General features: G+C 34.8%; 1 protein-coding gene across 3 annotated transcripts in view; it reads right to left on the bottom strand.

The window, feature by feature from the left end:
• LOC131196055 (divergent protein kinase domain 1A) overlaps window positions 1-13,465 on the bottom strand; it is a 132,496-nt gene that overhangs the window by 53,159 nt on the left and 65,872 nt on the right. For all 3 annotated transcript variants that reach the window (XM_058178474.1, XM_058178472.1, XM_058178471.1), the window contains 3 exons: window positions 3,741-3,930; window positions 3,194-3,418; window positions 541-615 (listed from right to left, as the gene is read on the bottom strand). In XM_058178474.1, coding sequence (XP_058034457.1) covers window positions 541-615; window positions 3,194-3,418; window positions 3,741-3,930 — 490 coding nt within the window. The remainder of the gene's footprint in view (window positions 1-540; window positions 616-3,193; window positions 3,419-3,740; window positions 3,931-13,465) is intronic.

Raw genomic sequence — 13,465 nt, 5'->3', positions numbered from 1 at the left:
AACATTCTAACCAATTTTTCTACTATTATCTAATACAGTGCTCACATAAAGCACCATTGGAATGGGTGTTATCCATGACCTCATGTTGGAAAAAAAAATCCCTTTGATTTATAATCAAACTACATACAGTTATGATTTGGTATCTTTGTGAATGAGATTATATATGTCTTGCTGGAAGATGTTACAATTCTCTAGACATCTTCTCCCATTGAAGTCCTATTTCTATATTCTAGAACAACCCCTTAAAGAAGAAAAAAAAGTCAGATGTAATGGGATTTTCTCCCTTTTAGTAAGCAAGGGAATAATATATAGTTGCCTGCAGAAGGTAAATGAACAAGATCTTCAAACCTTGACTCAACCCCAACAACTTAAGAGTGCGACTTGAAAAATATATACATCTGTGATAAATTATGACAACTCCCAATATGAGGGAGTTCTAATTTGTAAATATTGCCCCTCCTTTTACTATTACTATCTTACTTTAAATGAAGTAGTAGAATTTCAAGATAATTTTTGTAATAGGAGACTCTTTCTTCCTACCTGCATAAGGAGCAGACCAACAATAAAAGCACTTCCTTGGCAATAACCAACTTCACGATCCACTAAAGAATATGCCTAGAAAACATTAATAAGAGGGTAACATTTAGAAAGAATAATGAATATCCACATTGACTTTCCCGAATAACCTTAATGCTTTGTATCTTCAGAGGTGAAGGTGCGAATGCCACTAAGATAGAGAAAATGTCTGTAGATTATACCAGAATTCCCAAACATTTCCTGGTTGGCGTCCCAGAGCAGGAGGAGGGGGGAAAGAGGAGATGATTTTGTGGGAGGGGCAGGTGCATATGTGTGAGTGTGTGCAAGTGTGAGCGCCCATGACATTTGAGACGACACTCATGCGACGAGGATAACACTAGTGGGACTGCATGTGCCTGTGAGACGACACTTGCGTGAGTGGAGCGGGGACTGCCTGTGATCTCGTACGCAGGGGCTGAACCACCTGCGACGTTTGCGGTGACGCTCGTGAGTGGGGCCGCTCCATGCTGCCCGTTAGCAATTAGACCACGGCCCAGTAGGACCCAGTTTCTAATTTAATATGAAAGGAATAACTAATTACAGTTTTATACAGATAATATAATATAATAGCAAATAACATATTTATATTTTGAAGGAGGATTTTAAATAAAATTTGTTTTAATAACTTTCAAAATTTATTCAATAAAATGCAGAAAATTTTCCATGTTCCATGACAAGCACCATAACTAATTAGGATTCCAAGCACCATTATTCCTTATATGTCAGAAAAGACACAACAGTATAGAACAAGGCTTGCTCCATGCCACTATCATTCAATGCATGTTTAATATTAGCCAGTTCTATCAATAGATTATATGACAGCTTCCTACATTCTAGTCATTATGTTTCAGAGTTATAATTCAATTTATTTTCTTAAAACAAATTAATTTCTCCTTTTGTTAGTTTTACATTAGCCAGCAGATGTAATATAAAGAAAGGAAAGTGTTTTCAATTATAACAAAACATCCAATTTGTTACATAAGACTAGCTACTATCCTGCTGATATATTATTCAAAAGGAAACAGCAGTCAGAAATATTTCAATGTACAATATAGAATAAAGTCAAGGACAGTTTACAAGTTTATTGTCTTGGTTGTCTTAGGGATCTACAGCAGATGTGCTAACCTTTCAACTATAGTTAATGCTGTCTCTAATATCAGAGGTTTTAATTGAAAGGTTTTCAATTAAATCCTCTGATCACATTTTTATTCCAACATTTCATTTTTAAGGTCACATTTTTATTCCAACATTTCACTTATATAATTTACACTGAAAATGTCTTTCTCACATAGCTATATACAAAGCAGGTTAAAAGTTCATGGACTCTGAAGCATTTTCAGATCACAAGACAAATACGGTTAAAATACAACAAGTCAAGAGAGTGCTATCTGGGGTAAGTTTACCAAAGTAGGAGAGTACAACCTTCATAACTTTGAGGATTGTACCCATAAGAGTTTCAAGGACCTATTTTTAAGAGGGACTCAGAGACATTAAGTGGTGAAAAGATTGCATTAAGCATCTAAAATCTTAAGACTATGTAAGATTATGAATGTATTAAAACTATAGCTATGGCTATCTGGATCTGGATATTCTCTATCTTTAATCCTAAATGGGGTTACATTGTCCACATTTGGACTGGCATCACATTTGGGATTCTTCCTGGACCACAATTCCTACTCAAGCAGCAGGTGGCAACCATGCCTAGAAAAGTTTTAGCGGAGAATTAGTTTAGTTTGCCATTTGAGCCCATATCTGAATTGGAAGATCCTTAGTCCCTCATGCTTTGGTGATCTCACATTTCAACCATTACAACGTACTTTAGATAAGGCTGCCCTTGAAGACCATTGGAAGCTGTGGCTAGTCCAGAATGCAGTTGCATGTGCAAGTTCCATTGAGGACCTATATACTGCACAAATCAAGAAGAGGGCTGTGAAAATATTTACAGATCTTTCACATCCTGGACATAAACTGTTTCAACTCCTACCCTCAAAACGACGCTATAGAGCACTGCACACCAGAACAACTAGACACAAGAACAGTTTTTTCCCAAACACCATCACTCTGCTAAACAAATAATTCCCTCAACACTGTCAAACTATTTACTAAATCTGCACTACTATTAATCTTCTCATCATTCCCATCACCCATCTCCTTCCACTTATGACTGTATGTCTGTAACTTTGTTGCTTGTTTCCTTACAATTTATACTGATATTGTTTCCTGATTACTTGATTGTAGCCTATGATTGTCATTAAGTGTTGTATCACTAAGTGTTAAATTTGTACCCTATGACTATCATTAAGCGTTATACCTTGATGAAGGTATCTTTTCTTTTATGTACACTGAGAGCATATGCACCAAGACAAATTCCTTGTGTGTCCAATCGCACTTGGCCAATAAAAAATTCTATTCTATTCTATTCTATTATTGGGTGTCTCAATATGTTTATGTAACACCTCTGTTCTAGGACACACATTGATTATTACTAATCTAAGTGCATGGCCTTTTCCTCATCTCCAGTATCTAATATTCAGAAGTAAATGAGCATAACAATACTATTTACATGTAGGAAGTAAACCTTTTTATTATCCATTAAGACATTAAGTTTCTAACTTACCTTCATGACATTAAATAAAACTTCCTGCCCAAAGCTATCTTTTTCTTTAAAAAAGTCGTGTTCAGGATATGTTCTAGCAATGTCTCTTCTTATGAGCTTTTCACAAGGTGAAGTCATTTTCAAGAGTTCTGAATATTGATCCTTAATTGTCATATTTTGAGCTGTGCACAAAAGCTGCCAAACTATTGCTCGGAAGTGATGTGGTATCCCTTTTCGAACAAGTTCCTAAACCAGCAAAATATAGATGTATTTAAAATCCTGATGCACTTTAGTTATGGACAAAGTTCGCAGCTTTCTACAAAATGTTGTGAAAATTGAAATCCACCCAATAATCTAGAATTTAAAAAAATCACCAGCCAAATGCAAACCAGATGACTTAATATAGCTAAAATTCTTACATTATTGTTGCCTTATTTTATTTTTATTTGCATCCCGCCATTATTATTCTTACAAATTATTGAAGGCAGCAAACGTATCCAACCTACTTTCCTCCTACAATTTTTCCCGTATCAACAACCCTAATACTGAATAACAACATTTAACAAACCTTAATCTGTTTCTCTTTCTTTTTGCGTACATCATCCCATTCATTTACTATTCTCCCCCAGAGGATCCAGGAATCTTCTTCAAGATGGCTAAGATTGCTAGAAGCCGATGAGCTAGACACAAGTGAGGAGCCACTGTTTCTTCTTGATCCATTTACCGATCTCAATGATTTGCTGTCAGTCTCCAGCAATCTGGAGGAAAAACACAAAATGGGTTCTCGGCTGTCAAAATATTCAACACATTGCTTTTTTCATTCGTAGAACATATTACTGTAAGTCAAATTCTATTTTTTTGCATATATCTCATTTGTTGTATTTTGACTGTATAACAGAATTTGACTATGTACAAGACATTTCTCAAACTATAACCATATTTAACTTTTTTTAAAAAAATGAACTTTTATGCCTTTGATTAAACAGAACAAAAAAGAAAAGAAAAACTTTTTATGCATGTATTTAAAGGTAAAGGTAAGGGTTCCCCTCACACATATGTGCTAGTTGTTCCCGACTCTAGGGGGCGGTGCTCATCTCCGTTTCAAAGCTGAAGAGCCAAATCTGTCCAAAGACGTCTCTGTGGTCTGGCATGATTAAATGCCAAAGGCGCACGGAACACTGTTACCTTCCTACCAAAGGTGGTCCCTATTTTTCTACTTGCATTTTTTTATGTGCTTTTGAACTGCTAGGTTGGCAGAAGATGCATGTATTTATAAACTACTAAAACTGTTGTCTGTCTGTAACCTTCAATTAGGTCAAACAATGCATCATAGGGCAAACAGTTCTGAATCAAAGTACTGCAAATCTGCTAAGTTAAACAATTCGTACAAAACATTCACGTTACTCCAGTGTAATGGAAATTTTAAGGCTCTTCAAACCAGTTGTATTCACAAAGTTGTGATGGTTGCAGATTTCAGTCACATGATCATGATGTCTGGTATTCCCTGCCAGTTTCTCACAAGCAACGTCAATGGGGAAGTTAATGTTGTTCCCATTCCCACTGCTTTTTTGCCTGCCATGGTCATTCTGTTTCTTGATATAGGTAAGGAAATATCTCTGAAAGAATGACGTAATGGCTCACAGGTTGTCTAATTATATATGCACGCATGGGAAGCATATACTATACATATTATAATATGCATTATAAATTTTACACAGAAATTTCAATGAAATATGACTTAATTGTAATCATCATCTAGATCTAATTTAGGTAAACAAGATAGCAAGATAGGTGGCATATACATTTAATAAATAAGTAAACAAAAAAAAAACTTGTTCAGAAATCGCAAACAACTTCAGCTCTTTAATCTGAGTAATCAGTATCAGAAAGAACAAGCATATGATGAATTCTCTAGCAATAAGAATAACATAGGAGAATCAATTTGCACTGACCAATTATCAATTTCCATATAATAGGTAAATAGTTCAAAAGATCATGATCATGCAAGTCAATTTAACGTATTTTTTCTTCCCAGAAATATATTAACACATTCATAGCATCTAATAATTTTATGGCATTGCAAAAATATATGTTTTAATGAGCTGTCCAGAATTGTTGCGAGTCAGGTGGCATTCAAATCTGATCAATCAATAAATAAAGCATGATACCCACTGCATTTCCAACAATAGTGATTTATCTTTTCATACAAGCATACATAATAATTCAAAAATCCAAAATATCATTTATGTAAAAAAAAGAAGAAGCTATAGTCGAAGAACTTCTGACATTTTTGATACCAATGTTAAAGTGCTTTCCCACCTTTAGGCAAATTTACTTTTTAAAATCCCTGCATTAAATTTATCGATAACAAGTATTTCTAAAGACTAATTGTGGGGTTTTCTTTACCAGAAAGGATTTGGCGACCACTTCTAGTAATTTAGCTGTATCTGGAATTGATGGTGCTGCTGGTCTAAACATCAACAGACGTTGTAATAGGCAGAAAAATTGCATAGAAAATGTTTAAAAGAAACCCATCACCCAACGATTGATCTAATGTAAAGATCACAGCTTCTATTCAATTCTTCCACCTCACCCTTGAGAGCCAACATAGGGAAAGAATGTTGTGAACAGGAAGAGGGTTTGGGATTTTACAGGGGGCTGAAGTCCTGGATGGGACGGGTTGTCTCAGGCAAGGCTGTAAGATAGAATCGTGTTGGAGAGAACAGTTATTTTATTTTATCTCTTTTTATATTACATGCTGACTATGTAGAACCTTATCCCCTTTTGTCACTTTTTAATAAAGTTGATTTTTTTGGGGAAAAAATCCTAGAATTGCCTGATTGCTTCCTAGACCCACTTCTGTTTAGCTAAACTGTATAGCAGTGATGGCTAACTTTTTACTTTCAAGTGCCAAAAGTGGGGGGAGCGTGGTGTGTGTGTACACGCGTGCCCACACCCATAATTCAATGCTGCCCGCCCCCCGCGCACACGATCCCCCTGCACTCCCCCCGCTTTTGCACACGATGGCACGGTGGGACAGAAAGGCCCATTTTTTGCCCTCCCCAGGCTCCAGAGACTTTCTAGGAGCCTGGGGAGGGTGAAAACAGCCTTACCCACCCCTCCGGAGGCCCTCCAGAGGGCAGAAACAGCCTGTTTCCCAACTTCCTGTGGGCCCAGAAGGGCCGAAAATCAGCTGGCCGTTGCGCACATTCACACTGGAGCTGAGCTAGGGCAATGTTCACGTGCCCACCAATATGGCTCATGTGCCATAGGTTCGCCATCACAGCTGTATAGACTCCCAAAAGTTCTGTTTGGTTTCCCTTCTTGTAGCTGAGCCAGAACTAATGTGGACAATGATTTCCTCTTCAATGGTCAGCTGGTTTCTCCAGAACGCTGGAATTGAGGAACTGGATTATGACGTGAGGGGTGGTGGCAGGAAGGAAACCTACTTTTTTAGTCTTTGTTCATCCCCACAGGTAGATTACCTCTAAACCCTTATGTAGAGATGGGTTGGCTTGATCCTTGTGTACTTTATTACAATACAGGCAGTCCTTGATTGGCAATCATTTTTCAGTGATTGTTTGAAGTTACAACAGCACTGAAAAAAGTGACTTATGACTGTTTTTCACACTTACAACCACTGCAGTATCCCCATGGTCACGTGATCAAAATTTGGATACTTGGCAACTGGCATGTATTAATGATGGTTGCAGTGCCCCGAGGTCATGTGATCACCTTTTGCGACCTTCTGACAAGCAAAGTCAATGGGGGAGCCAAATTCATTTATCAACCATGTTACTAACTTAACAATTGTAGTGATTCACTTAACAACTGTGGCAAGAAAGGCTGTAAAATAGGGCAAAAACTCACTTAACTACCTACTTTCTCACTTAGCAAGGGAAATTTTGGGCTCGATTGTCGTCATAAGCCGAGGACTACCTGTATACATTTTTACTTTTTGCTCTGTTTAGTTGAAGGATCTGCTAGCCTGCTCCAAGTTCATTTGGTGAAGCTATCGGTGCATGATGGGACAAAATATTTCTTTTTCAGACAGCTTCTCACAGAGCCTAATACTGTTTTAGAAAGTGTAAGAGTAAGAAGTCCAAGGTACTCAGACTGCTTTTCGAACCTCAGGGAAGATCCTTTTGAAAGTATTTTAGGATTGAAGAACCCCATAAAAATGTAAGGAAACAAATACTGATTTTTTAAAAAATGCTTTCCAGATATGCATTTGTATATTCTACAAAAACTATATAGTTAGTGCCCTGGTGATGACATAATATTACAGTTTGTTTTTAAAAGATCCTATCTCTTCAGGGGAACTATAATTCCCAGTAAGAAATTTTACTTTGAGAGCCCGGGAAGAGTACAAAAGGAGCATAGGCACATCATACATTTCAATACCTCTCTCAAGAGATTACGATTGCTGATAATGGCAATTAGACTTTTATCTTGGAATGTTAATGGATTAAACTCACCACAAAAGAGAAGAAAGATATTTCATTATTTGAAGCAATTTAAAAATGACATTGTATGTTTACAAGAAACACATATTAGAACATTAGACCAGAAATATTTGATAAATTCAAAATTGGGAATACATTTTGTTGCATCTGCTACAGAAAAGAAGAATGGACTAGTTGTTTATATAAAGAGTAATTTATCTGCAACATTAATTGAGGCGGATAATCAAGGAAGATATATTGCTATTGAACTTTTATTGGAGGGGAGAAAAATACTTTTAATAGGAGTTTATGCACCAAATCAACAACAAGAAAAATTTTATAAGTTTTTACATAAAAGAATAACATCTTGGGATTATAAAACTTATATATTAATGGGTGATTGGAATGGAGTGATGGATATCCAGAAAGATAAAAGAAGTCTTAGAAATATTTCCAATCGTGTAAAACTGCCAAAGGCCTTCTTTGATTTGATGGAAGATTTAGAATTGAGAGATGTATGGCGAGAACGCAATGAAAAAGAGATTTTACATTTTTTTCTGATAGACATCAATCTTTTTCTAGGATCGATTTTATTTTAATTACTAATGATTTGTTTTTCAGAGTGAAGAAGACAAAAATTTGTTCTAGAACTTTGTCTGATCATAGCCCGGTTTGGATTGAGCTAGATCGGGAAAAGGAGGCCAGGATGTCGTGGAGGATGAATGAGAACTTGTTTAGATACGAACAAAATGTAAATGAATGTAAAATTCTAATGAAGGAATTTTTTCTTTGAATATGGATAAGGGGACACCTATAGAGATAGTTTGGGACACCAGCAAAGCTTATATGAGGGGAATTTTATTAGATATGAATAATAAATATAGAAATAGATTGCAGAAAAGGCGAAAAGAATTAGAAGAAGAAATTAAAAGGAAGGAGCAGTTATTGGTATGTAATCCAGGAGATAGTGAAATAAAAGAGTCAATAAATATATTAAGAGGTCAATTTAATATGTTAATGGCAGATCAGGTGGTAACTAATTTACAATATGCAAAACATAATTTGTTTAATAATTCTAATAAACCTGGAAGGTGGTTAGCATATTTATTAAGAATGAAACTGAAACGACGTATAATTGATAAAATAGAATATAGAGGTAAGGAAGTATATCAGCAAAATTTGATTTAAAAAGCTTTTTTAGAATATTATACTAAGTTATATTATAGAGATGTGATTAATGATAAAGATATAGATAGATATTTACAGGACCACGGTATCTTAGAAATTACAGTAGATCAAATGGAAGAGTTGAATCGATTAATTTCTTCAGAGGAAATAGTGTTTGCAATTAAGCAGCTTAAAGCGAATAAAGCACCAGGTACAGATGGTTTGACAACTACTTATTATAAAAATTTACAAAATGAGATGATTGTACCACTTAAGGAGTTATTTAACAGAATACAAAGGGGAGGAGAAGCTCCTCCCTCATGGAGGACAGCTTTTATTTCATTAATACCTAAAGAAAATCGAGATGGTGTTAAACCAGAGAATTATAGGCCAATATCGCTTTTAAATACTGATTATAAGATATTTGCTAAGATATTAGCGAATAGATTGATGCCACTGATGACTCAATTAATTCATAATGATCAAACAGGATTTATTAAGGGGAGACAGATGAGATATAATATGAGACAAATTGTAAATTTACTTGAATATTTGGAAAGAAACAGCCAGGTCTCAGCAGCCTTCTTCTTTTGGATGCGAAAAAGCTTTTGATAGATTGGATTGGCAGTTTTGTTTAAAGTAATAGAAAAAAGTGGAATTTGGGGATTATTTTATTCAAGCAATTAAGGCTATATATCAAAAGCAAACAGCTCAAATAATAGTAAATGGTGGATTAACAGAATCTTTCAAGATTGAGAAAGGGACTAGACAAGGATGTCCCTTGTCACCATTATTATTCATTCTAACTTTGGAAATATTATTGAGTAATATCGTGGTTTAGATCGAATAAAAGGAATTAGAATTAAAAATCAAGATTATAAATTAAGAGCGTTTGCAGATGATCTGGTTGTTTCTTTATCTCAACCAATACATTCAGCTGTATATCTAAAGGAGACAATTGATCAGTATAGTAAGGTATCTGGGTTTAAAGTGAATCAACAGAAGACAAAATGATAATTAAAAATATGAATACACATCAGAGGAAGAACTAGAAAGAATAACTGGATATGAAGTAGTTAAAAAGGTTAAATACCTAGGAGTATATATTACAGCATCGAATGTAAAGTTATATAAAAATAATTATGAGGTATTGTGGGGAAAAGTAATTAAAGAAATGGAGAATTGGAAGAAGTTACAATTATCATTGTTGGGAAGAGTGGCAGCTATAAAAATGAATGTTTTGCCTAGATTTTTATTTTTGTTTCAAATGATTCCAATATTGAAGAAAGATGCAAATTTACAAGAATGGCAAAAAGGGATTGGTAATTTTGTATGGAAGGGTAAAAAACTGAGAATAAAGTTAAAAATAATGCAAGACGTTAGGGAAAGAGGGGGTTTAAAAATGCCCAACTTGAAATTGTACTATGATGCAGTTGCTTTAGCTTTAATTTCTGATTGGATTAATTTAACAGAGGAAAGGATTTTGAATATAGAAGGTTATGGTTTGTTATATGGATGGCATGCATATGTAATATATGACAAGAAAATTGATAAGATATTTAAGAATAATATGGTCAGAAGTGCTTTGTTGAGGGTTTGGAAAAAATATCAATATAAGTTAGATGGAAAGATACCAATATGGACTATCCCCAGACATATGATAGAGAATATAAATATATTACAAAAAATGGAGGTTATCACTTACAAAGAGCTTTTGACTATGGAAAAAGGGGAATTACAGTTAAAATCTAGGGAGAAATTGAGGGATGAAGGGAGAAATTATACATGGTTCCAGTATGGACAATTGCAATCTAGATGGAAAATAGATCAGAAAATTGGTATAAGGCAAAGTGATGATAATTTGGTAAAACAAATAAAAGATCAAGGTCAACAGCATATAAAGAGATTATATAATGTATTGGTTGAAATTGATTCAGAAATGGAGTTGGTTAAAGATTGTATGGTAAAATGGGCACAAAATTTTCAACAACCTATAATGTTAGAAACATGGGAAAAAATTTGGGTGAGGAATGTTAAATTTATGCAAGCACAAAATTTAAGAAAATTTTTTTATAAAATGTTTTATAGATGGCATTTAGATCCGAAAAAACTGTCATGTATGTATCCAAATGTGAAAGCAAAATATTGGAGATGTGATTGTGAGGATGCTACTTATTATCATATATGGTGGACTTGCAAAAAAGTTAAAGCTTTTTGGATTAAAATATGGTGGATTATGCAGAACATTTTGAAAAAGAAGATCAAGTTTGTTCCACAGTTCTTTTTATTAGGAATAATTCCAGATTGCACTGTTATAGAGACAAAACTGATTTTGAATTTAATAACTGCTGCAAGACTATTGATTGCACAATATTGGAAGAAAGAAAACCTACCTACAATTGGAGAATGGATTAGTAAAGTATCAAATTTAGCAGAAATGCAAAAATTTCTGCCTACTTGAAAGACTGTAAACAAGAAAAATATATTTTGGAATGGAGAAAGTGGATTGATTATATTCAAAATAAGTATCAGATTAAAAAATATCAATTAGTTTTTGAGTGAAGTTAGGAATTGCTATGTATTAGAGTTTAAGAAAGAAGGGAATTGATAGTGTGATGGTGTGAAATGGAATATGTTTTATGTTATATTTTAGATTATGTTTGTTAGTTACAATACCCTGTATTCTGTTCTGGGAAGTCTTGGGGGGGAGGGGGGAAATGGGGGGGGGAGGGGAAGATTATAAATTGATTGATTGCCATTATACAGGAATAATGGTAGAATTAAACAAGTTGGAATGGTGTAAAGTCGGGACTGCTCGGTAACCACTCCCGAAGGGAAAGGGTAAGGAAAGAGGAGTAAAGAAGGAAGAAAGTAGGTAGGCAGGTAGGTAGGTAGGAAAGAAGGGAGGGAGAAGAAAGGATAGGAGGAGGAGAAGGATGAGAAGATAGAAGGTTAGAAAGGATGGTAGTGAGAAGTGGGAAAGAGGAGGGGAAATAGGAAAGCGAGGAGAAGGATGGTGGGGAAAGTAGAAGAAGGATGAGAAGGGTAGAAAGGATTAAGGGAGGGAATGGTGGTTGAGCAGGCCTGATTGAGCATAATTTGCGTATAGGATCGATTGTTGGACTAAGTGATTGTATTGTACACTGGTCAAATTGTGGGAATTATTATGGAAAATAAAAAATTTTGCCCGGAAAAAAAAAAGATCCTATCTCTTCAGGAGAACTATAATTCCCAGTAAGAAATTTTACTTTGAGAGCCTGGGAAGAGTACAAAAGGAGCATAGGCACATCATACATTTCAATACCTTTCTCAAGAGATTACATGGATTATGGCTTGAAAAATTTAGCCTTTCTCCCCAGGCACTGGGGAGGCACCATCTGTCAGGAAAACTGATCAGGAATAGAAAAAATTAAACATCTCCCCTAACATTTATTCCATCATTTTATTGTGTCTCCACCCTGATTTTGACTTCCACGTCCATTTTAAGAAAATAAGTTCATGAAATGAAGAATTGTTGACTGAGACGGGTGGCCACAGAAACAGAATAAATACATAAATAAATAATCATATCTGCACTTCTACAAGATTCATGAAAGAGCTTCTGCGTATTCTTTCTCTCAGTTTTCAAATGGCTTAATAAATACTATGCTACTTCTTTGATTCTAATAACATAGGTGTGAAATTGTGATGAATTCACCCATTCAACTTAGCAAAATTGCAAGGCTCTATTCCAAGAAGCTCTATTCTTTACAAGCTTCACAACAAACAAGTCCAAATTCCAGACTAAGCTTAGAAAATGCAGGATATATTCTGAAAGCAAAAAATAATAATACTTTTAGCTCTATTGCTATAAAATCGCAATGTAGAAAATACCTATACTGCAAAATATTGATCATTATTCTATTATGAAAATCTTACCTGAATATGTTCATAGCTTTTTAATTGACAAGATTGAGTTTAATGCCATAAACACAAAGTACTGTAAGCCATTTCCTTTCCATTAATGATTTACCTTTTACAAATAAGATTAGTTGTTCACTGAGACTGAACCAAACCAACTTTGGTTGTGGGGGAGGGAACTTAACCCATTCTTTAACCTGATATTTGTATAAAAAATATTTCCAGAGAAAATATCAGTGTTTCTTCTTTTTCACTGACATATTGCTATAAAATCTTCTACATCTGCTCAGATCCAAAGATTTCCCCACCCAACATACTAAGTAATCAGACATTTATTAAATCTAGGTGGGTAGTTCCTGAAGTTTGCAAGGAAAGGCATTTACATTTATAAGTGATGACAGCAGCCAATTCATCCAACTTGTTAAGAATATTCCTTTCGTCCCTATACTAAACAAAAGACGGTTATGTTTTTTTAAAAAAATAATCTAATCAATTTATAAAGCGTGGACCACAATCTCAGAAATTTTCCAAAAAAACAATTTATCCAAGTGTGAAAGTGGGTAAAACTCAAAACTTGCTGGTTGGGGAAAAAGTAGGCTGAATGTGTTAGACAGGCTCATTTCTGAAAAAGAGACGGTGAAACTAACCAGCTGACAATGGTCTAAACAACAAAAGTATTTTAACACAGGAAATGAGGACAACCTATAAAAAAACTAAGTGAAGCATAAACAAGGATAGGAAACTGCCTACGTTGCCTTTGCTGTCATTTATCATTAACTTA

This window comes from Ahaetulla prasina, chromosome 3 (assembly GCF_028640845.1).
Source record: "Ahaetulla prasina isolate Xishuangbanna chromosome 3, ASM2864084v1, whole genome shotgun sequence".
In the NCBI taxonomy this organism is placed as follows: Eukaryota; Metazoa; Chordata; class Lepidosauria; order Squamata; family Colubridae; genus Ahaetulla; species Ahaetulla prasina.
The sequence above is the reverse complement of the archived record's forward strand: the minus strand, read 5'-3'. Positions and strand labels throughout refer to the sequence as shown.